This window comes from Chiloscyllium punctatum, chromosome 27, assembly GCF_047496795.1.
Source record: "Chiloscyllium punctatum isolate Juve2018m chromosome 27, sChiPun1.3, whole genome shotgun sequence".
Taxonomy (NCBI): domain Eukaryota; kingdom Metazoa; phylum Chordata; class Chondrichthyes; order Orectolobiformes; family Hemiscylliidae; genus Chiloscyllium; species Chiloscyllium punctatum.
Genome location: NC_092765.1, coordinates 10,527,549 through 10,552,642, shown reverse-complemented (window position 1 = coordinate 10,552,642; position 25,094 = coordinate 10,527,549). Strand labels below are relative to the sequence as shown.

Here is a 25,094-nt window from a genome sequence, read left to right as displayed (position 1 = left end):
TTTTAACAATCTGGTTGAATTTTGGCTTTGTTTTGGGGTTTTGCTATGGACCATCCTAGAGTCCCTCTGATCAGGATAAGTCCTGAGTGAGGCTATGCAATTGCCTGTACCCAAGTGGTGTTCCCTAAATTCATTTGGATTGGCAACAGTATCCACATCCATCAGAATATCCTGCAACTCATGTGCTCCACTGGCTGCATTTTCCAATGATAAAGCCAGTTGTCCTGCCTGTTTTGAAGTCCAGTAAGGCTTCAGCTAGCACGTGTTCTTGCTTAGTTACATAATTAATCCCTCATACCAGATGGTCTCGAAGCATCTCAATAAGGATTAAACCAAAGTCACAGGCTTCTGCTAGACGTCTTTACCTAGACAAGAACCCTGGTATGGATTTGTCTAGTTCTCGAATTAGCGAATAAAGTTGATCGAGGAAGCTTGGTTTGTAACATTCCTTAACTATGTCAATTCTTGAAAGGTTTTAGTGTCTAGTGCTTCGGGGAAAGTTAGGCTCATAATAGTAGAAAAAGCTACAGTTCCTCAGGCTGTTAGGATAATTACTTGTCATTCCTTGTTTGCCACAATGTTGTTCAGAAAAAAATAACTTTCTTTCCACATATTGAGCCCAGTCCTCAATGGCAAGTTCAAATAAATCAAGATTTCTAAATTAAGAGATGTAAGAAATGCCTACCACTACTCAAACATTGCTGTTATGAGTGAGTTTCTCCACGATTGTGCTTTCCCCTTATCGCCACTGAAATAACTCCTCAGAGGTTGGATCCCGTCACCAAGTCACCCTTTATTTACACATGAACAGTCCTTGCATTAGCATGCCTCACTCATAGACAGGTACCAGAGTGTCAGTATCTCTGTGTATTTTTATATATCATACAAATTATATACAGTAGATGCTTCCTTCCCCCCCCCCCCCGAATACCCATAGGGATACATTCCAGACCGACTCCGGAAGCCTGAAACTGCAGATAGGAGCAAACAAATTCATTTAAGTGGGAAATGTGCCTACCTGGGACCCTCCTGGTCCCTGGTTCCGAAAATTCCCTTTTAAATGTTTGGGTCACAGGAAACTGTGAGTAAGTGAAACCGTGGAAACTGGACCTGTGGATATGGGGGGTCACCCTGTATTGTACAAAATATGTCATATTAAATATATACGTGTGGATGGATCTTATATGCTAGTCAGGGCTCCCTAATTGAGGGAGTTAATCTGGTCCAATCAGGGAACTCCTATTCTGAGAGATTCAGCTGGCTGACCTCGTTACAATCATTGAGTCATAGAAATGTACAGCACAGAAACAGACCCTTCAGTGCTACTCATCCATGCCAACTGGATATCCTGAAATAATTTAGTCCCATTTGCCAGCATTTGGCTGGTATTTCTTTAATCCCTTCCTATTTTCCATACCTGTCCAGGTGCCTTTTAAATGTTGTAATTGTACCAACCTCCAGAATCATGACCGGAAAGCTCTGGCCTAATCGAGCATGATCAGCTTGATTAACATGAGTTTTTGAGAAAATCATAAAATATCTGAATAAAGGGAATGTGGAATGTGCTACATAGGCAGATTTTCATAATATGTTTGTTGGCGTCCTACATAAGGGAATTATTAGCCTTTAAGAAAATTAGGTTGTTAGATATCTATGGGGCACTACATTTAAGTCGAAGGATGGATGTTGAATGTGTGCGTGAAATTAGTTGGAGCAAATACGGTTGAGGAGAATCCAAAGGGTTTCTACAAATACATTAAGGGCAAAAGGGTAACCAGGGAGAGAACAGAGCTCCTTAAAGATCAGCAGTGCTACTTGTGTGGAACCGCAAGAGGTGGAGGAGATACTAAACGAGTATTATGTATCAGTGGTTACTGTGGAATAGAATTTGGAAGATAGAGAACGTGGGGAAATAAATAGTGACATCTGGAGAAATGTCCATATTACACAGGTGGTGGTGCTGGACGTCTTAAAACGCGTAAAGGTGGATACGCCCCCAGAACCTGATCTGCTGTACCCTCTAACACTGGGAAACTAGGGAAGGGATTGCTGAGCCACTTGCTAAAATATCTACATCTTTGGTAGCCACAGGTGAGGTACTAGAAGATGGGAGATTGGCTAATGTGGTGCCACTATTTAAGAAAGGTGGTAAGGAAAAGCCAGGGGACTATCGTCTGATGACCCTGACATCCGTCCTGGGCAAGTTGTTAGAGGGAATGCTGAGGGACAGGATTTAAATGTATTACAGGGATAGTCAATATGGCTTTGTGCATGGGAAATAGTGTCTCGCTAACTTGATTGCGTTTATTGAAGAAGTAACAATGATGAGGACAGAGTGGTGGACATGCTCTATATGGACCTTAGGAAGGCCTTCCACACGGTTCTGTGTTGTTGACTAGTTAGCAGGCTTAGATCATGTGGAATGCAGGAAGAGCTAGCCATTTGGTTCCTGAACTGGCTAAAAGGTAGGGGACAGGGTGATGGTGGAGGGTTGCTTTTCAGACTGGAGACCTGTAACCAGTGGTGTGCCATAAGGATCGGTACTGGATCCATTGCTTTTTGTCATTTATGTAATGGTTTGGATATGAACCTTGGAGGCATGGTTATTATGTTGTAGCTGTACCGGACATTGGCAAGGCCACTTTTGGAATACTGTGCGCAGTTCTGGTCTCCCTCCTATAGGAAGGATGATGTGAAACTTGAAAGGGTTCAGAAAAGATTTCCAAAAATGTTGCCATGATTTGGAGGGTTTGAACTGTAGGAGAGGCTGAAAAGGTTGGGTCTGTTTTCCCTGCAGCATTGGAGGCTGAAGAGTGACCTTACAGAGCTTTACAAAATCATAAGGGTCATGGATAGAATAAATGGACAAGGGCTTTTCCTTGGGATAGGGGAGTCCAGAACTAGAGGGCATAGGTTAAAGGTGAGAGGGAAAAAACTTAAAAGAGACCTGGGGGGCCAAATGCTGGCAAATGGGGCTAGATATCTGGTCAGCATGGATGAGTTGGACCAAAGGGTCTGTTTCTGTGCTGTATGGATCTATGACTCTGTTATGAGGTGTTCATATAATGAATCATTTTTGGCTACATTTTTGTATTTCTTTGGTCATAGTGCAGACAAATCTAACATCGGTAAGCTTGAAATAAATTGTCACGCATTTAACAAAGAAAGAAATAGCAGCTGCGCTTTCCCACGAGTACCAACCCCCCAACCCCACCCCAAAATCCACGGCCACACACACACACACACAACTTTTTCATTTCATTCTAAGAGGTAGAGACCTTTTTGCCAGAGGCAGAGACCCTTGGATGGTTCTTAGATATCTTTTTAATCTCTATGTTCAGGCATGTAATGACACACCTGCAGTGGAAGTAACCCCCTTGAACATGAACCCAGACCTCGGGCCCACAAATAAGAGTTCAGCAGTTGCACTATAAAATCTTCTACAGCTTTTTATATATGGACTCCTTTAGAAAAATTAGCATCGGTTGCTTTTGACCACAATTAAAGCATGCAAATGTATACACTCAATTAACACAGCACTTTCAACATTAGCAACATACATATTATGCTACAGCAGCTGAAGGCAATGATATGTCAGTAATTTGTTACAATGGGACAAATTGCAATTCCCTGCAATGTCGGACTGATCAATGAGACAGATGACTGAGACTGACTATTCATTTAGTTTAAAATACTTTATGCGATTGAAAACTTGAATTAGGTTTGTGAGATGAGCTATGCAATGATTATTTGTAGCTCCTATAATAGATAAATTTTTAAATGTTGCATTTGACTGCAACCATTCTGAGAAAACTTAAAATATTTAATATCTATTTTAATCGGCGCAGGCTTGGAGGGCCGAAGGGCCTGTCCTGTGATGTAATGTTCTTTGTTGTATGCCTAGTTGTCGAGACTTGCGCAAAAGGAGCGGCATCCTGAGCAAAATATCAGGTGGCATTGGAAAGGAGGAAGGAAGTATTGCCATTCAGGGCATTATGCATTTCAGTCAGTGAACATAGCAACAGTTCTAATTTGTCCTTGGAAGTTTTACTAAAGTTCCATTGTAATTTTTTATAGACTTTGCTCGAAAAGCATGACAGCATTTGTAGATTTTTTTTAAATGTTGCTCTGTATTGTTCCAAGAACAAGCACAATAATAATTTCTGAGCCATAGTTGTGCTTAAAACTGATATCCACGGCATTGGCAAATCGGCACTTCATGATACTGGTTGTTTCATGGACTTTGAGAACTAGCCAATTGAATATAAAAAATGGCTTGGAGATAGGATGCTGGTAGACCATTGTTATTCAGGCTGGAGACCTGAGACCATTGGTGTACTGCAAGGATTGGTGCTGGGTCCACTGTTGTTTTGCCATTCATATAAACAATTTGGATGAGAATATAGGAGGCCAAGTTAGTAAGTTTGCATATGACACTGAAATTGGTGATTTAGTGAACAGTGAAGAAAGTTATCTAAGAGTACAACAGGATCTTGATGAAGTGGCAGATGGAGCCTAATTAAGATAAATGTGAGGTGTTGATGTGACAAACCAGGATAGGGCTTTCAGAGTTAATTTAATTGGACTTGTTATCACATGTACCTAGTACAATGAAAAGTTCTGTTTGAGAGCAGTACAGGCAGATCATAGTAAGCAGGACATACAGATCATAGGATGAAGAAAAACTTGGGAGAGTGAGGCAAACAGGTAACATCGCACTGGACGTGTGTGAAGCAAGATTAAGATTAACAAGATCAACATTATTTGAAGTTGGAGAGCCCATTTATCAGTCTAATAATGGCATGGAAGAAAATGTTCTTGAACCTGTTAGCGCATGCATTTAAGTTTCTGTACATCTGCCTGACAGAGGAGAGCATTACTGGGTTGTAATGGGTCTTTGATGGCAGCCGTTCCACAGCAACGTCTGTGGATGGAAGGTTGGCTTCAGTGATGGTTTGGGCTGGGTTGAACCCTGAGGAGTGTTGTTGAACAGAGACCTAGGGGTTCAGGTACATAGTTCCTTGAAAATAGAATTAGAGGCAGATAGGTATGTGAAGAAACCATTAGGCACACTTGCCTTCATCAGTCAGAACATTGAGTACAGGGGTTGGGGCATCATGTTACAGCTGTTAAGAAATTGACAATCCCACATTTAGAATACTGCATACAATTCTGGTTGCCCTACTAGAGGAAGAATGTTGTTAAACTAGAAACTGTTTTTAAAAAAAAAGACTTAAAAGATGTTAGTAAGACAGGAGGGTTTGAGTTATAATAAGTCATAATTGATCGGCTGAGACATTTTTCCCTGGAGCATAGGAGGCTGAAGGGTGACTTTATCAAGGTTTATAAAGTCACGAGGTACTGCATGACTCTATTTCAAGTAACTACAATTAGAGAAGTTCTCCATGTACACTCTTTGTAAGCAGGGTTTTGAACATTTTAAATGCTACCAATAATTGCATTGTTATGTTGATACATGTACAATCCTCTCAATCGGTTTTCAGTGCTCTGTCTCAGAGAATATTATTTAGTTCTGTAACATTGTGCAGAAGCAAGATTGGAAATTTAATTTGAAATGCTTCAAGTGGAAGTTACGCTAACATGAATTCTCAGTCTCTTTCCATTTCTTGATTTTTCTTTCCAGACCAGACTTGCAGCAGTTGACAGACAGAATGAAATCAATGGGAGCTCACTATGTAATTACCGAGGAGGCACTCAGGAAACCAGACATGGAAGAATTATTCAAGGTAGCTTTTTGAGAAGTTTTAGTTTCTATTACAATTTTATTCTCCAATCAACAGTTGTATGCTTAGATATGTCACAGAAGAACAAGGCTGTGATTTTTGCACGAGTAATTGTTTTTTCTGAAATTTCTGCAGCTCATGGTTTTTGTTTCGATGTTCTAAATTGTAGGGTTTAGGTAGGCATACGTGGGCATACATGCTGTACACATTTTCCTTTTTTGAACTGATGGTTACAACAAATTTGAGCTCACCAGGGAGGACTTGACAAGGTTAGAACCAACTAGTCAGTAAACAAGTGCAAGAAAAGCTGGTATGAAAACGTGCACTGAGAAACTGAAATGCGAACATGGAAAGGAGTGATTAACGTGTACTGGTATTGTAAAAACCCATACTGGTTTTGAGCTTTACTCAAGTTAGTAAGAAATCATTGCTTGTCTAAAATGTTTCTGTTTAGCTAAAATAAAAGAAAATGCTCTTTTCCTTTGATCTAGATTAATAAGACTTCAGTTATAGTTAGCACAGTCAAGGATTTTAGTTCTCTGAAATTGTCTTCTGCAGTTCACTCATTCACAAGTTTCTGTAAACATTCAGAACTTCAGTGAAAATTGATCATATTCAATCATTCATTCTACCACTGGGTGATTGGAAGTGGGGGTATGGCACCAATACGCTTTGTAACATGCTGAACAAGATGCTTATTATTCATGTACTTCTACAATCTATTCAAACATCAATCGAACAAAAATATGATGAAGTGGGGCCTAATTAGACAACCATCATCATTTAATTCAATCAGCACAACTTACCTATACAGAATAAAGAATGCGCCATCCTTTTCCTGGTTTTACTTGAATTTAGTCCAACATTTCTGATTTCTGAGTATATCTAATATTTCACAGGACACTGTTTTAAAAGCCCGGCTGCCATTCCAGTCTTCTGACTTGTAAAGGTTTCTGTCTCTCTTCACAGATAACGACCTCATGAAATTCCCACATGTAGAATATCTCTTCACTTGTCTGAATGAGAGTCTGCTTTCCATGTCATTTCCTCCTCATACATTAGTCATTAGTTAAATATCTGAAATGCATGCACTTTCACCCATACTAGACAGAGAACAGATACAAAAAGAATGGTAAGCTCTAAAGCATACAAAAGTGTGCATTAATTATTACTATCCTGACAACGTCATGAACCCCCTTTGCATCCCATTGAATGTTGTTTGATAAACAGAACTTCAGTTACTTGCTGCAACCCAAGTGTGATAGGCTCCACACCTTCATATCAGCCTCCTTATCTCTAACTTTGTCCAGTTCTACAACCTTTTGAAATTTCAAGCAGATATATAGCAGGCTTGATTTAGTTTATTACTCAAGAAAAAATTGTATTGAAACATTGTGCTTCAAGATCTGCATACAATTAGATCTGGGTAGACTTAAATCCAATTTAAAAGCAAAATCAATCTCAGTCTTGAAAACTTCAATTGATACAGCAACCACACCCTTTTAAAGGGAGAGAATCCTGGAATTCTGTCATCCTTTGAAAAGTTTGCAAGTCAGTCCTTCCATAATTTGAGAATGATCAGTTTCAGCGTATTGGAAAATGACCCTTTTAATGTTTTGTTCATTCCCATGCTAACTAAAATCTTTTTTCCATTAAAATGTGAGCTACCAAAAATGACTTAAATTAAAGCTGCAAGGCACCATTTTTATTGACACATTTCAAAATTTTCACATGTAATGCCTTGCCTTGCTCCCTGCTGAGAGTTCATATACATCAAGCTTTATTTTAACTGGCACTCTTGATAAACCAGCCAAAAGTTATTCAAATACTGCTAAGTTTCCTGTATTATTCTGTCCACTTGTGGTTTTTAATTTATTTGCCTCAATGTAAATATGTTCAGTTGAATGGAAGCACAAAATATCAATAGTTGATTCAATTTAAGTCAATTTCTCCTCAAATATTACAATGTGCAAGTGAGCAGGTTCTCTGCAGAAAGTTTTATTTAAGGCAAAGTTTCATTATCAGGTAAGTGTAATTAATGTATAACCGTGATGTGTAAACCCCTTGCCTTATGTTTCTATTATATATGTGTGTATTTTTTCATTGATTATCCAAGCTATTATCGGGCAAATATCTGGTTCCATAAATGCCAGATAATAAAATGTTTACTGTTCTAACATACTGTGTTGGGATAAAATGCTAAATCTGTTACTATAACATTCTTATTAAGATATAGTTGAGATATTTTCCTTTCCATTCCATTGAAAATATGTTCATGATGATTATCATGTTCAATCCTAAACTCTTTAACTACATTTTATATGTTTAAACTTCATGCACTACTATTCGGGTAAATGGATCCTTGTATGTTTCCCAAACTCCACTTTCTGGGTTACATAATATTTCGCGCACATTTTGATTGAGTACTTTCTCACCGTGAGCTTGCATAAATAGAGCAAATTATTTTCTACAGCGGCTTTAGCACAACAAACAAAGCATGTTGGGTAGCTGCTGCATATTAAATCAATTACATGGAAAATAGGCATGCCCAAGGCAAAAACGCAGTACAGAGGAGCCTTGATTATCCAAACGTCAATTATCGAAATTTCAGATTATCCAAACGGGATCGCAAGGTCCCAATGCTTGGCTAAACTGTGTTATCTGAAGCGTTCGATTATCTGAACAAAATATTCATTGCCTGTGTCGTTCGTATAGCTTTATTTCACATCTTCCATCCTTTTTTCTGAAGGGGCTGACTAGCAGTCTAGAACTTGAGTCACAGGATTCCGCCCATAGTGTTAGGTGCATTAGTCAGAAGGAGATGGGTATGGGTGGGTTGCTCTTTGGTTAGTGTGGAGTTGTAACAAACAAAGGTATTGCACCAAGATTTGAACACAGAAATCAAGGCTTCCAGTGTAATACTGAGAGAACTGCACTGCTGGAGGTGTCAAGTGTCAGTTATCTGCTTGAAATTTCAGTAGGGTGTAGAACTGGAGGATGTTAGAGAAAAGAAGGCTGATATAAAGATGTGGTGCCAAGGTCAATACAGTTTGGAGCTGGAAAAAGCATAGCAGATTGAGCAGGAGAGTCAACGTTTCAGGTTGGAACCTTTCATCAGGACTAGGAGGGGCCTGAGAAATAAATGGAGGAGTTGGGGCTGGGGGAAGGTAAGCGGGATGGCGACAGGTGGATGCAGATGGGAGGTTATTGTGATTGGTCTTTGGGAAGGGTGGAATCAATAGGTGGGAAGGAAGATGAGCAGGTCAGGTCAAGGGGATGGGGCGGAGAGTGAGGGTTGAACCTGGGATGAGTGGTGGATGGGGAGATTTAAAACCTGATGAATTCTACGTCAAGGCCATATAGTCGTAACCTGTTGAGGCAGAAGATGAATTGTTCTTCCTTCAGTTTGCATGTGGCCTTATTTTGATACATGGAGGAGGCCCAGGATGGATCTGTCAGGGGATTGGGAGTGGGAGTTGAAATGGCTGGCAACCGGAAGGTAGGGTTGATTGAAGTGTACAGATCATAAATGTTCCCTGATCCTGTCCTCGACTTTGCGCTTGGTCTCTACAATGTAGAGGAGGCCACATCGAGAGCAACAAATGCAATAAATCAGGTCAGAGGAAATGCGGGTGAATTTCTGCCAGACTTGGAATGATTCTTTGGGGCCTTGGATGGAGGCAAGATGGGGAGGTATGAGGGCAGGTTTTGCACCTTCTGCAGCTCCAGGGAAAGGTACCCAGGTGTGGATGAGAGGTTGGTGGGAAGTGTGGCCCTCACAAGGGAGTCGCAGAGTGACGGTCCCTGCAGTAAGCAGATGGAGGTGGGGAAGGAAGTATCACTTTGGTGGTGAGGTCAGACTGCAGGTGGCAGAAATAGTGGAGGATAATGCTTGGATTTAGAGGTTAGTGGAATGGTGAGGACCAGCGGTCTCCTTGTTGTGGTTGGGAGGATTTTGTTTGAGGGCAGAGGTGTGGGAAATGGAGGAGATGCAGTTGAGGGCATTTTGGATTACAGGGGAGAGGAAATTACGGTCCTTGAAGTCAGAGTACATCTGGAACGTCCTGGAGTGGAATCTCTCCTCCTGGGAACGTATCCCCCATGAGGAGGGCCTGAAAGCCCTCATTAAGTCCACACTCCCGACCAACTTCTCCTCCACACCAGACACCATTCTGATCCACCCTTACACCCTTGACTGAATACTCAGGCATTGCAGAATTTGAGGAGAAATTGACTTAAAACTGAATCAACTGTTGATATTTTGTGTGGCCATCCAATTGAACAAACATATTTACATTGAGGTAAACAAATTGAAAAAAACCATAATAATTGGACACATGTAGATGTAAATACCCACAGTCACTGGCCTCTCTTCTTCCCATTGTAGTGCCTATATCATGTGTTTCTAACACTGCACCATTTTGTTCATGTTCTCTAGCTATAAACTGTAAGATTAACAGTTTTTCTTTCTGTTCTATTGCTCTACTTGTTGGTCCTTACATTTCTTTATTCAGCCAATTAACTTTTAGCTTATTTGTACATAGTGTGTAAAGTTTGTGACACTCTCAATTCCTTTCAGAGAGTTATATCCCTCTAAAATAGGATTTGCTGCTTGCCAAGTCACCCCTCATCACACTCTACAGTAAAATGATTTTGGAGGTGCAGGTGTTGGACTGGGGTGGATAAAGGTAAAAATCACAGGACACCAGGTTATAGTCTAAATTATTTGGAAGTATAAGCTTTCAGAGCGCTCCTCCTTCATCAGGTAGCTAGTGAGCAGGATCATAGGACACAGAATTCATAGAAGATTATAGTGTCATACACTGATATGATTATATTGAACAAACCTGGATTGCTGTTAAGTCTTTCATTTTTTAGAATGGGTTGCAGGTTTTCATTTAATATGTAAATCCCAGAACTATTTTCAAGTCTCACTCCTGAGTGTGGTCAGGATAGATTGAGGTGAACCCTTAGAAGAGTATAAAGAAAGTAGGAGTATACTTAAGAGGGCAATCAGGAGGGAAAAACAGGAACATGCGATAGCTCTGGCAAATAGAATTAAGGAGAATCCAAAGGGTTTTTACAAATATATTAAGGACAAAAGGGTAACTAGGGAGAGAATAGGGCCACTCAAAGATCAGCAAGGTAGCCTATGTGTGGAGCCACAGAAAATGGGGGAGATACTAAATGAATATTTTGCATCAGTATTTACTATGAAAAAGGATATGGAAGATATAGACTGAAGGGCAATAGATGGTGACATCTTGCAAAATGTCCAGATTACAGAGGAGGAATTGCTGGATGTCTTGAAATGATTAAAAGTGGATAAATCCCCAGGACCTGATCAGGTGTACCCGAGAACTCTGTGGGAAGCTAGAGAAGTGATTGCTGGGCCTCTTGCTGAGATATTTGTATCATCGATAGTCACAGGTGAGGTGCCGGAGATTGGAGGTTGGCAAACATGGTGCCACTGTTTAAGAAGGGCGGTAAAGACAAGCCAGAGAACTACAGACCGGTGAGCCTGACCTCAGTGGTGGGCAAGTTGTTGGAGGGAATCCTGAGGGGACGGGATGTACATGTATTTGGAAAGGAAAGGACTGATTCAGGATAGTCAACAGGCTTTGTGCATGGGAAATCATGTCTCACAATCTTGATTGAGTTTTTTGAAGAAGTATCAAAGAAGGTTGATGAGGGCAGAGCAGTAGATGTGATCTATATGGACTTCAGTAAGGCATTTGACAAGGTTCCCCTTCGGAGACTGGTTAGCAAAGTTAGATCTCATGCAATGCAGGGAGAACTACCATTTGGATACAGAAGTGGCTCAAAGGTAGAAGACAGAGGGTGATGGTGGAGGGTTGTTTTTCAGACTGGAGGCCTGTGACCAGTAGAGTGCCACAAGGATTGGTGCTGGGTCCTCTACTTTTTGTCATTTACATAAATGATTTGAATGCAAGCATAAGAGGTACAGTTCGTAAGTTTGCAGATTACACCAAAATTGGAGGCGTGGTGGTGGACAGTGAAGAGGGTTACCTCCGATTACAACAGGGTCTTGACCAGATGGGCCAATGGGCTGAGAAGTGGCAGATGGAGTTTAATTCAGATAAATGCGAGGTGCTGCATTTTGGGAAAGCAAATCTTAGCAGGATTTATACACTTAATGGTAAGGTCCTAGGGAGCGTTGCTGAACAAAGAGACCTTGGAGTGCAGGTTCATAGCTCCATGAATGTGAAGTCGCAGGTAGATAGGATAGTGATGAAGGCGTTTGGTATGCTTTCCTTTATTGATCAGAGTATTGAGTACGGGAGTTGGGAAGTCATGTGCAGCTGTACAGGACATTGGTTAGGCCACTGTTGGAATATTGCATGGCAATTCTGGTCTCCTTCCTATCGGAAAGGTGTTGTGAAACTTAAAAGGTTTCAGAAACTATTTACAAGGATATTGCCAGGGTTGGAGGATCTGAGCTACAGGGAGAGGCTGAACAGGCTGGGGCTGTTTTCCCTGGAGCGTTGGAGGCTGAGGGGTGACCTTATAGACGTTTACAAAATTATGAGGGGCATGGATAGGATTTCCCTGAGGTTGGGGAGTCCAGAACTAGAGGGCATAGATTTAGGGTGAGAGGGGAAAGATATAAAAGGGACCTAAGGGGCAACATTTTCATGCAGAGGGTGGTACATGTATGGAATGAGCTGCCAGAGGATGTGGTGGAGGCTGGTACAATTGCGACATTTAAGAGGCATTTGGATGGGTACATGAATAGGAAGGGTTTGGAGGGATATGGGCCGGGTGCTGGCAGGTGAGACTAGATTGGGTTGGGATATCTGGTCGGCATGGACAGGTTGGACCGAAGGGTCTGTTTCCATGCTGTGCATCTCTATGACTCTATAAGTTAAGGTTTTGTCAAAAAGGGTAACATCTCAACTCGGACAATGTATTAAAGATGTGAGGTTAGTGTCTGTGTATTCCAATCTTGAGTCAGACTGGTTCTGTTTCCAAAGTAAGAATTTATAAGATGTCACATAGATTATAAAAAATATTAACTGACTACAGATTGTATGCTTTTTGAACCAAATAGTATGTATATGCAAATACAACTGTGTAAATACAAATTCACCCTTTCGACTTGTGTGTGCGCGTGCATGTCAGGAAGAGCGTGTGTGTGTGTGTGTGTGTGTGTGTGTGTGTGGGGGGGGGGGGGGGGGGTGGAGGAGAGGGGGCACTGGGGGAAGAGAGTGTGCGCGCGCGCGGGTGCTTGGAGTGTGTGCATGAATGTGATGGAGTCTTGAAGCAGGGTTACACCCGAAACATCAATTTCTCCACCTCCTGATGCTGCCTGGATTGCTGTGTTCTTCCAGACTCCTGCCTGTCTACTTTGAATTACAGCATCTGCAGTTTTTTGTCTCTAACCAAGAGAATTCCTTAATGCCTGTCATTCCAGCCAGAACTCGATCAATAGACAGGTTGAACTGGACCCCTCAGACAAACCACTCAGACACAGAACCAGAAGTACCAACAAACAGAAACAACTAAATACCAAGCAAGACAGACTACCAACACCTTGTCAAAGTTGTAGTGATGATGTCACCTAGTGAGGCGTTTGTAGAAAAACACACTGGCTCAGCAAACCAATCCACAATTTCATACTCAAAGGACTCATCTCAGTCAAATCAGACCCACTGCCATTTACAACCCCTTTTGGGAGGAAAAAACCCAAGGACAACATACCCTTGTGAGAGGAGCAGCATCGTCATGAAATGGATTTCATCTGATTATTCATTTATTGTTAAATTTTTAATAAGTAAATCCAGTAAGGAAATTAGGGGAAACATGGTGAAATATCTAATTTGTTACTACATGGAGTAGATGAGCCAAAGTGCATATCAGAAGACATTAGCTAGGTACATGGGGGAGGAAGCAATCAGAAGCAAATGTTGTTAACCATGTGGTGAGGAATGTTGGGCAGGTTCACATGGAGCATGAGCATCACAAGACAAATCAGATGTTTCTGTGATGTAAGGTTGTTTGCAGTAATGATTAAGTAGATGTTTTACAAGTCATAATTGTTTTATAGATGGCACATTTCTCTCAAAGTTTCATTCTTCAGTGCTTATGTCAAAATTTCAGTGTAGTAGTTTGCAATTTCAACATAAGGTTTTCTCATTTGGGGAAACCCTTGCAATTTGGAATGTTGATCAATGAACTGAAAAATTGCAGTTGGAGTTCAATCTGGATAAATGCGAGGTAGGATTTGTACAATCAATAGTAGGGCCTTGGGTAGTGTTGTAGAACAGAAGGATCTTGAGGCTCAGTTCCATAATTCTTGTACAGGACTTTAGTAAGGCCTCTTGGAGTACTGTGTCTAGTTCTAGAAGCCCAATTATAAGAAGGATATTGTTAAACTGGAGATGGTTCAAAATAGATTTACCAAAATGTTGTCAGGTATGGAAGGTTTGAGTTATAAAGAAAGGCTGGGAATTTTTTCACCAGAGCGAAGGGGGTTCAGAGGTTCCTTACAGAGATTTATAAAATTGTGAGGGGTGTCGGTAGGGTTAATGGGAGGTGTCTTTTCACTAGGATGGGGATTTCAAAACTAGGGGGCACATTTTTAAGGTGAGGAGAGAGATTTAAAAAGACATGAGGACCAATTTTTTTTTTTACAGAGGATGGTTCGCATATGGAATGAGCACCCTGAGGAAGTGGTGGATGTTAGCACAGTTACAACGTTTAGAAGGCACTTTGATAAGTACGTGAATAGGAAAGACTTGGAGGTATATGGGCCAGGAGCAGGCAGGTAGGATTAATTTAGTTTGGGATTATATTCAGCATGGACTGGCCAGGCCAACAGGTCTGTTTCCCCTGCTGTATGACTGACTTTTTCAAAAAGCAGTTTGTAACAGTTCCATTTTTGGATTTGTGAATTACTGGTTCAGGAATAACAGTACATATCAATTAATAGTCCAAAGACTATGTGCCCTCGTCTTAATGTTTTTAGTCTTTTGTATGGTATGGGAGAAACTTGAATGCAAATGCAAACATTTGCAGCTGAACCAGCTACTGTGTAGGCAATGTTTGCTTCTGTTAACTTACAGTCTAAATTGAAATTGATTGCTTAGATAATTTCCTCATCAAATTTAAAAAAAAAATGTTTTTCCCGCTTGTCCTACAAACAGAAAGTCCCAAGACCACATCTAGCATTAAATGGTGTTGGAGGCAAAAGTGCTACAGAGATCTTGCGGCATTTAGTGTGAGTAACAAGACGGGGTTACCTCTTTGATTAAAGTATATGACAGTTACAGCAAAAGGAATTATGGTTGGGTTCATCTGAAAGCTGTGCTGCTTAAATGAGCTGGAAAAGCATGCTGATAAGGAGTTGCTTATGAATTTGTGAATGGGCCCCTATCAGAGACCTGACCTTTTTTTTGGTATTAAAACTTTTACTCATTGACTTAAACTGATGTCAGCTCACTTTGTTTTAAAGGTGTATTCCATTGTTTGCTATTGCATCACTACAGTTACTATCTACAGTTCCCCTTCCCATCCTTGTAATTTTTAATGCTCAAATTCTACTTTACATGGATCCCTTGGAATTGTTTATTGTAGCACAATGTGAATGCCCTTGCCGGAGCAAAGTAGTAGCGTGACTATCTGAGCTTTGAAATATAGGAACTAATGGTGAATGGAATTCAGAACACAAGGATCAAAAAGTAACAATTGATTTGGTGAATAACAGCAAACTTTACAAATTCTGTACTTACCAATTATAACGTTTTGTGCACTAATTACACACTTGCTTAGAAATGTATATTTTTCATATATCTTTTGTTACCAACACAGTCTTTTGTGTCTTTTAATTGCAGGAAAGGAGGGACTATGGTAACATATGGTGGCATGGCAAAACAACCAATCACAGTTCCAGCAGTAAGGAAGTCTGTGTTTAAAGTACAAAAATCTTTTGTCATCATTGGTTCTTGTAATACATATATGTTGCATCCCCACCATTGACAGCAGCTAGGATTATAGCAGTAGCAAGTAAATAAGCCAGCAACACTGCTTCAAGACATGCTAAGCTCCACCAATATAAAATTGTGAACTGTTACCTATGATAAACAAAGGAATTTATTACATCTGATTCATGCAGTAGTATGATTTTGAATATGAACATGAACTTTGCTTATATATGTCCTTCAAGTTCAGAATGCCCACAACAGTTTATGTCGACCTCATTTTCAAAACAATGTTTGTTTTTAAATTTAAAGTAAAATTGAGTTTGCGTCGTTCTCCAACCTCGGGTTAATTGTCATATGTGACATCGTGGAAGTGGTTTTGGGAAACCAGTCTGCTGCTACAACTTCTTTTACTGATCTTTTTCAATACATATTAGCTTCTCCTTTTTAAAGTACTTGCTCATCCTGATTTTTTCCTGAAGTGCTAATTTGACTCCCTTTGTAGTCCCTTTCTTTCCTTTCTATGGTGCCTTTCTATGGAAGTGCATGAGCTCTTGTAGTGTGAGCATAGTGTACCTACTTCTGAGCCAGGAGGTCTGGGTTCAAAACCCGCCTGTTCCAGAGGTGTATTGCAACATCTCTGAACAGGTTGATGAAAACAAAATCTCCCTCCTACCTGAACCATCCAATTACACAAACACTTGTTCCAGGTAATTTATTTGTAAATCTTTCTCTATAAATATATATATTTATGAACTCACTCTTGGTTCGTGGGCTTTGCTGACTGGCCAACATTTATTGCCCATCACTAGCTACTCTTGAACTGAGTGGCTTGCAACTGAGTGGATACCAGTTTGTGGATTCACTGCAGTCTGCAAGCATGATCGGAGTTTCTGCTCACCTGGTTCCCTCCATGACCTTTCTCTCCTTTGTCTCCTGCAGTGTTCACTGGAGGTCAAAGTAATCTTAAAAGGTATTATCTTTTGATTGATTTTTTTTTAAAACCAACAACCCAGCAGCAATTTGTTATGGACCAGGCCAGACCTCCTCAAAATACTTTAAGTAGATAGCCTAGACGCTAACTTTTTCTTACTTTCAAGGCAGATGTGAAGTGGACGTTCCAGGTGTGCAACTGGTCGAACCACTTGATTTTTAAGAAAAACAGAATTTATTTAAACGCTACAGTTGAAACACAAACAAAAGAAAGTGGAATTTAGAGTAACTTAACTTATTAGAAAACGTATGCAACCCCTTATAGCAAGTTAACTAATTAACTGTTCTAATATAGTAATATCCTATAAGGATATCCCTTGGCAAAATGGTAAATTCTCAAGCAGATTCTTACAGATAGGAGGGAACAACTTCCAGAGAGACATTTCAGAAGAAAGTCAGAGGAATTCTTTTCTGAAGCTTGCAACTCCCTTGGACACTCTCATCTTATGATTTCTGCAGCTAAAGCAAACTAGAAAAATGCCTGAACTGAGAGAACTGGCTACTCCTCCCTTGTTGAAACTAGATGCTTCAGCGCCTCTGCCACTCTTCAAAAAAGCCAAGGACAAAATAACCTTTTTAAAGTGACAGCATCATCACAAACTTCGAGTTAAATAACTTTAACTTTAACCTCCCCAGATTGTTTCCTTTTTCTCTGCTGATATTGACTTTTATTGGTTTTCTCTTTTGTTTTTTGATAATACATGTCACGATTCTGCCATTCACATCTGTATCAATAACTTTTGTTTCTTTACAAAAGCAAAATGCTGGAAATGAGAACTAAAAGCAGAATTGCTGGAAATATTCAAGTCAAGCAGAATCAAATCAAGAGATAGCCTTTCTACTATTTAATGTCTCTTGCGTTCAACCCTATTACAAATTTTCTTGCATGACTTCTCTCATTGTCTCTTCTCTCCACCCCACACCTCTGTTTTAAACTTACAACATTTCAACTTTCTTCACTTCTGATGAAAAGCTATGGACCTGAAATATTATTGTTTCTCTGTTCACAAATACCTGCTGTATATTTTGAGCATTTTCTGTTTTCACATAGCATTTTACGATATCTCAGTCTGATGACCCTTCACATGCCAACAGAGGTCAGCAGATATTATCAAGTAAAAGACCCCTGCTCCAAACCCCAAGCACTATGCTTGAGTGTTAAACCAACTCTTGCCTTCTAGTCAAGATACACTTCACGCTATTCAATCAGGGTTTATATTTTGAAACCTCAGTCTTGTTGGCTTTGTATAATGTAGGCATTTCAGATGTTTAAAATAAAATGTTAGCTGATAGCAACACAGAAATTTCCCACTATTTTTCAGTCTGGCCCAGCAACCTTCAAACCTGTGACTTCTACAAAAACAGCAGACGCACTGGGTCATCGCTGTAGAACATAGCGCTGTACAGCACAGGAACCGGCACTTTGACCCACCATGTCTTCCATGCCAACCATGATTCTATTCTAAACTAAACCCATCTGCCTGCATGTGGTCTGTACCACTGTACTCCCTGTTTGTTTGTCTGTCTAAATGTCTCTTAAACATTGCTATTGTATTTGCTTCTGACTTCTGGCATGTATTCCAACTTCTGTGGAAAAAAAAGGTGCCTTGTATATCTTCTTTAAATGTTTCTCCTTCTCCCTCTAAAACTAAGCCCCTCCTAACCCTTCCTATTCATATACCCATCCAGATGCCTTTTAAATGCTGCAATTGTACCTGCCTCCACCACTTCCTCTAGCAGCAAATTCCATACACGTACCACCCTCTGCGTGAAAATGTTGCCCCTTAGATCCTTTTTATATTTTTTCCTTCTCACTCTAAGCTTATGTCCTCTTGTTCTGGACTCCCCCACCTCTGGGAAAAGACCTTGTCTATCTATCATATCTATAGTTAAAAATCAACAACACCAGGTTATAGTCCAATAGGTTTAATTGGAAGCACACTAGCTTTTGGAGCGCCACTTCTTCATCAGGTGGTGAACTATCTGATGAAGGAGTGACGCTCCGAAAGCTAGTGTGCTTCCAATTAAACCTGTTAGACTGTAACCTGGTGTTGTGTGCTTTCTAACTTTGTACACCCCAATCCAGCACTGGCATCTCCAAATTATATCCTGTCCATGCCCCTCGTGATTTTATAAACCTCTATAACCCCTCGGCCTCCAAGAGTCTCCAGGGAAAACAGCCCCAGCCTATTCAGCCTCTCCCTATAGCTGAAATCCTCCAACCTTGGCAACTTCCTTGAAAAATTTTTCTGAACCCTTCACAAATTTCACAACATCCTTCTAATAGGAAGGAGACCAGAATTGCACACTCTATTCCAAAAGTGCCCTCCAACCTCTCCTTGTAGCTAACACATTCCAATCCAGGCAACATCATAGTATACCTCTCCAAAGCCTCCACAGCAGAAGAGTGACTAGTACTATACACAAGGCTACAAATGTGACCTATTTAAAGCTTTATACAGCTGCAATGTGATTTGCTGACTGTTATTCTCAATGTCTTGACTGATGAAAGCAAGCGTGCTGTACATCATCTTTACCACCTTGTTCACTTGTGATGTTACTTTTAGGGAACTATGTACTTGCACCCCACAATCTCTGTGCATTTCAGTGCGCCTAAGGGCCGTGCCATTTACTGTTTCCTTTCCTCTTACATTTGCTTTCCTAAAGTACATCACCTCACACTTGTCTGGATTAAAACCAGACCTCAGTGTATTATGGAGATAACCTAGACCCTAACGTATATATTTTTTTAAAAGTAAGTGTAAGTTACCGTGTTCCACGTATGATTTGATTGGTCCATTACTAAGCTTTAATCAAACATACTTTATTCTTTCAACACAGTTAAAATGCAATAAAAGGAAGAATTAGCATGACTTTACTCGATTGAAATACCTCATGAGATAATGTATTATTCAACCACTATTCTTCTTCTGTTCCAACATAGGCAGTGTCTCATGAACACATCCTTGGCGAAGGGAATTCAGCAACACAATTATTATTCTTACATGCTGTCTTTTCTCCAGTCTAATCAAAAGAAGCAATCTGCCCCTTTTGATTTTTAAGAGGAAATATCTCTGTCTAAGACTTCTCTCTAGCAGCAGAAAACTCAAGCTTTCAGCTCCAGCACCAAGCAAAAACCACCAAGTAACTGAAAGCAAAACAAAAGTCTTCTGGGTCTATGTGAACCTGACTCTGCCCACTCATGATTCTTTTGTATTATTTTAAAAAGAAAGCACGCCAGGAGAACTCAAAACTCTTTACCGACTGCCTTTCTGAAGGAGATACTTTGATGCCACGATGACAACAGTCCTCTGCAAGAGAAATGGGACTGAACACATCTCTTAAAGGCATGGTATTGACTGTTCCCAAAATGCTCTCCTATTGAAACTTTGATCATCTGGCCAGGGTCGTTCCTCAAAATAAGATCTGGTACAGCACCTTCCCTGGTTGGACTGGCTACGTGTTGTTTAAAAAACACTGTTGGATGCACCTAACAAATTCTACCCATCTAAGTCCCTGGAACCAAGGGAGTACCAGTCAATGCTGGAAAGTTAAAATTATCTCTACAACAATTCTCTGTTGTTTTTACATCTTTGCATAATCTGCTTACGTATCTGTTCCTCTATACCCCATTGGATGTTGGAAGGTCTATAATATGGTGCAATCACTATAATTATATAATAATCACTATTTTTTATTCCTGAGTACTACACCATATGGCCTCACTGGATGAGACCTCCAGTTATTCTTCTCCTACTGCAACTGTGACATTCTCCTTAATCAGTAATGCTAAACTGCCACTGCTGCCCTTCTCTCAACCAAGGTTATGAAATGGCTACAATGTTGTCGTTCCATGTATTAATCCAGGCTCTAAGCTCATCTGCCTTATCTGTTATACTCCTTGCATTGAATTAAACACAATTCAAACCACCAGTCCTGGCATGTTCCTTACAAGTTTACCACATGCAAGTTTCCTTCGAACTCTCACATCATCCTGATCTGGAATACTATCACTGTTCCTTCATCGTCACTGCCTCGCAGTCCTAGAACTCATAGTTTCTAATAGAACCATGGGTATATCTACAACCTGCACAGCAGCAGTTCAACTAGGTTTCTCATCACCACCTCGAGGGTGATTACAAATGGGTAATAAATGTTGGCTTTGCCCCTAATGGCCAGATATATGAACACATTAAAAAAAAAGTCTTCTAGAACATTTGGAGAGTTATTATGTCTACATCCAGTCCAAAAATTAATGATTCCACACACAACATTTTGGGGAGAAAAAAAGTACATTGTTTGATCTTGCTAGTGATGTTTTAGTTTTAACATTTTCTGCTTTTTTACTAGAGTGCGCTTATTTTCAAAAACGTTAAAATCCAGGGATTCTGGATGACACGGTGGAAACAAGATCATGGGCATGGTGAGTGGAAAAATAGAGACAGAAATCTATATTAATAATTTTGCACATATTGATGAAATTAATTCTGATGGAGACTATGACTGGGATCAATGGCATCTGAGAGCTGTTCAAAATGAAGAAAAATGTGTTACAATTGTAAGGGGTTGGGTGGGGGGGGGGGAGTTTTTTTTTAAAAAGAGGACTGTTCTCTTGACTCTCAAGGTTGATTTCCCTGAATTTCAGGGCTGTTGAACTTGTTTGCCTTGTTCAATGCAATACACAACAGGAAAATAATGAGAAATTGAAGACCAAAGAACTTTAGAAGTTTGAACAATTCAAAAATTTCTTTGTGTGTGTTAGTTGTGTTTAGATACAGCTCAGTAAGTCTATGCAGTACATAACTTTACAAAAATGCTAAGGCATGTTTTGAGACGATGGGAGAATTCAACCTTGAATTACAAATGAAGTTTACACATTTGGCTGAAAATGACTAGAATAGGGCACATGAGGTTGGTGTTATGGACCAGACCAGAACACCTCAAAATATTTTGAGAAAATAGCCTCGATCCTAACTTTTCTTATTTTAAAGGCAAATGTAAAGTGTCATGTTCCAGATGCAATGTGACTGGTCAAACTACTTGATGCTAAATAATTTGTTTAAACGCTGTAGTTTGGGGTGGCATGGTGGCTCAGTGGTTAGCACTGCTGCCTCACAGCGCGAAGGACCCGGTTTCAATTCCAGCCCCGGACAACTGTCTGGAGTTTGCACATTTTGTACATATCATCTGCATGGGTTTCCTCCAGTTTCCTCCCACAATCCAAAGATATGCTGATTAGGTGAATCGGCCATGCTAAGTTGTCCATAGTGTTCAGGGAGTAGTGTAGGTTTGCTGCATTGGTCAGGGGAAATGTAGAGTATAGGGAATGGACCTAGGTAGGTTACTCTTTGGAGGGTCGATATGGACCTGTTTAGCCAAATAGCCTGTTTCCACGCTGTAGGGATTCTGTGATTAAAATACAACCAAAGAAAGAGGAATTTAGAATAACTTAACTCTATTAGAAAACTTGACAGAATAATAAATATAGTAAAAATGACTAATTAACTGTTCCAATAAAGTAACATCCCATAAACATATGCTTTGGCAAAAAGGCGAATTCGGAAAAACAAATTTTGTCTCCCATGCAATCTAGCGGCCTAGGAAGACAACCCTCAGTTTTTGGTTGGAATTGAGGGGGGAGAAAATAGCTTCCAATTCTTCAAGCCCACAACAGTAACTGCTTAAAGCTAAACCCAAGAACTAAAAAAAATGGAAATCCTGTTCTGAGAGAGTTAGTCACACCCATCCAGGCTGCTTCTATTGTTCCAATTTTTTTTAAAGTCCCAGTGCCTCACTAGCTGTTTACTTCGTGGTTTTGGTACATTGCTCATCACTTCTACCTTACAATCTCTCTTCAAAATGGTCAGGACCAAATGACCTCTTAAAGTCACAGCATCACAGTTGGTAACTCCTTTCCTCACCAGGCCGGGATTATGGCCCAAAGTACTTGGGTGGGGGGGGATACTAATGACTATCAGCAGAAAATGCAGGAGATAAATGGCCTGTGACTGTGAGGAGCTGAGAAACTAAGTATCTGTAATGAGTCTCTTGCTCAGGTCACTGTCAGCTAAGAGTTGATCCTTGTTTCTTGGGGAGGTTTGTGTCATCTGAGTCTGGGTGTATGCTATAGGCTGAGCCCAGATATGGATGGACATAGGACTGCAGAAGAGGGGGGCAGCACATGGAGAATTGCAAAGAAAAATGCAATAATGTGGCTGCAGGGAGGAAGAGGCCATTGTGGCAGGGTCTAATAGGAAGGTGTGGTGGAGGGATGCAACAAATGCATGAATAAAAAGAAGGTTGTGGGTGGGAGAACAAAGATGCTGCAAGGACAAGGTGGTAGGAAAAAAGACAACTTTAATTCTGTCAACAAAGGAATACTCAACTAACTGGGAGAAGGAAAAACTTGAAATTACTGATGTAATGATTTCCTTGGAAATGAATTTAAAATTTCTAACTGAAAGCTACATATGTTCAGGAGCTATTATCTAAAGAGTAATGCAGTGGAGCTTTTGGGTTAAGCAATGTATCAGTTGTTAAATTTTTATATTTGAGTAAAATCAGAGATGCTACAAAAAGATGTAGCATATCAACTGCTAGTAATCACTAATGGGGAAGTAATCACTAGTGACATACTACTAACTAGTAATGCTGGTTTTACCCACTAACAAATGATTTTAATGTGGAATGTCTCATCCCAAGGGGTAGGTGTAGTGTAATTCTGCTTAAGACAATATGGTGAAGCTTTTAGCATATAGTTCATGCACTTTAATTAATTCAGCAAAATTACTCTAGGTGAGAAAGTGGTCTTTGTGATCACACTTTTTCCCAAATACCTGTCAGATCGGAAGCTTACATTGTTCATCAACCACCAAACCCTTACAATCAAATTTAGTTCAAAGAAAGGGTATCATCTGAGTGACAGCAAGGCTGTACAGATGGGTAGCTCATCAGTACAATATTAAATTCAGTAAATGAGATCATGCAAATGCAGATGTTTTTGCAGGATTTCCCATGAATACTGATTATTAACCACTGAGTAATCTGTGAATGACTTGACTTATTCTGCCAGAGAAATGAGTGAAGAAACTTACAAGGAAGTGAAACTTACTAACCCCCTCCCCTGACCAGAGTCCAGGTCAAGCTCCACCACTGACATTTCATTGTCTTATTGGTATGTTGGGCAAACATTATGACTGGACAAGCAAGTAGCAAATCTTCTGTAAAAATTGTTGGACCATTACCACATGCTTCCGAAAGGCAGTAAAACTAGAGGGCAAGGTAGTTCTGCCACTTCTACCTAACACCTGGCAACTCACAGTTCATCGTAAGTATGAACAGACCGAGCTGCTTTCTGATCTTTTAGTCATTGCAATACACTGAGAAGGCAGGAATAACAATCATATAGAAAATTATCACCTTCGTAATTCATTCAAAATTGTGTTTCTATTTTGGCAGACTTGGTACAGGAAATGATCTCTGTGCTGTGTGACTTCATCCAAGCAGGGAAGCTGAGGGCACCAGTTTGCACGAAGGTTAAATTCCAGGACTATACAACTGCTCTCAAAGCTGCAACAACACCATTTATATCCAGCAAGCAAATCTTAATTATGTGACTTATTTAAAACTGTAAGCAATCTATAAACACTTACAAAATATGATATTCTCTTCAGATAGACAGTTTTCCACTTTCTCCCAGTCCAGTCTGTGAAATGTGACAGTCTGACCAGTATATATTAATAAAGAAATCTATAAGTGTGGGGTAAATGTTTGAAATGCGCTGTATCTGTGCATTTTGTATGTTAAATCAGTGTTGTTGATGTCAATGGTGTTCCTCATCATTTGGATTTTCACTGTGTAGACAGCAACTCCGTGAAGAATCAGGTAGGAATGCAAGATGTAAAGAGGTTGCACAATACCTGCCACCAAAAATGAAAATAAATATATAACTTGCAATCAAAAGCAAATATGAAATAGTTTCACTTTGCAATTTTTTACTCCATTAATAGAAAAGTACTGCTTAGAATGAAATCTTGTATCAACTCTTTCAAAGCACCATACCTCAATACAATTTACTGTAATTAGAAACATTCTTTCCCAATCAAGTACTTATTCAACTTTTGAAGGAACCACTTTTGAACCTGTATCCAACACTATTAACATGTAGAATATCAACATAACATGTCAGATGCAGATCAATAACAGATCTTAAATCCTTGCTTTTGATTTTGCAAATACTATTTTCTTAAACTTTGCTGTACACTCCTGGTTGAATATACAGTGCAAGAGCATGATCTAATTGTGATAAGAAGCACAAAATTGAAGCTGGTACTTCATTGCTGTATCGAAAAAGTGTTGCACTGTTGGAAGTGGTTTTCTGATGGAATGTCAAACCTTTAAAAATCCAATGACATGA

General features: G+C 40.0%; 1 protein-coding gene across 3 annotated transcripts in view; it reads left to right on the top strand.

Moving 5' to 3' along the window:
• Window positions 1-24,652, top strand: part of mecr (mitochondrial trans-2-enoyl-CoA reductase) — a 69,932-nt gene extending 45,280 nt beyond the window's left edge. The window contains exons 6-10 of one of the 3 annotated variants that reach the window (XM_072548060.1): window positions 5,645-5,747; window positions 14,912-14,985; window positions 15,599-15,659; window positions 21,029-21,101; window positions 24,137-24,652. In XM_072548060.1, the coding sequence (XP_072404161.1) occupies window positions 5,645-5,747; window positions 14,912-14,985; window positions 15,599-15,659; window positions 21,029-21,101; window positions 24,137-24,294 (469 nt within the window). In that variant the 3' untranslated portion in view covers window positions 24,295-24,652. Of the gene's footprint in view, window positions 1-5,644; window positions 5,748-14,911; window positions 14,986-15,598; window positions 15,681-19,907; window positions 20,318-21,028; window positions 21,102-24,136 lie in introns of those variants that run through there. The other 2 variants (XM_072548059.1, XM_072548061.1) reach the window with 2 other exon arrangements.
• The last annotated feature ends 442 nt before the right edge of the window (window positions 24,653-25,094 follow it).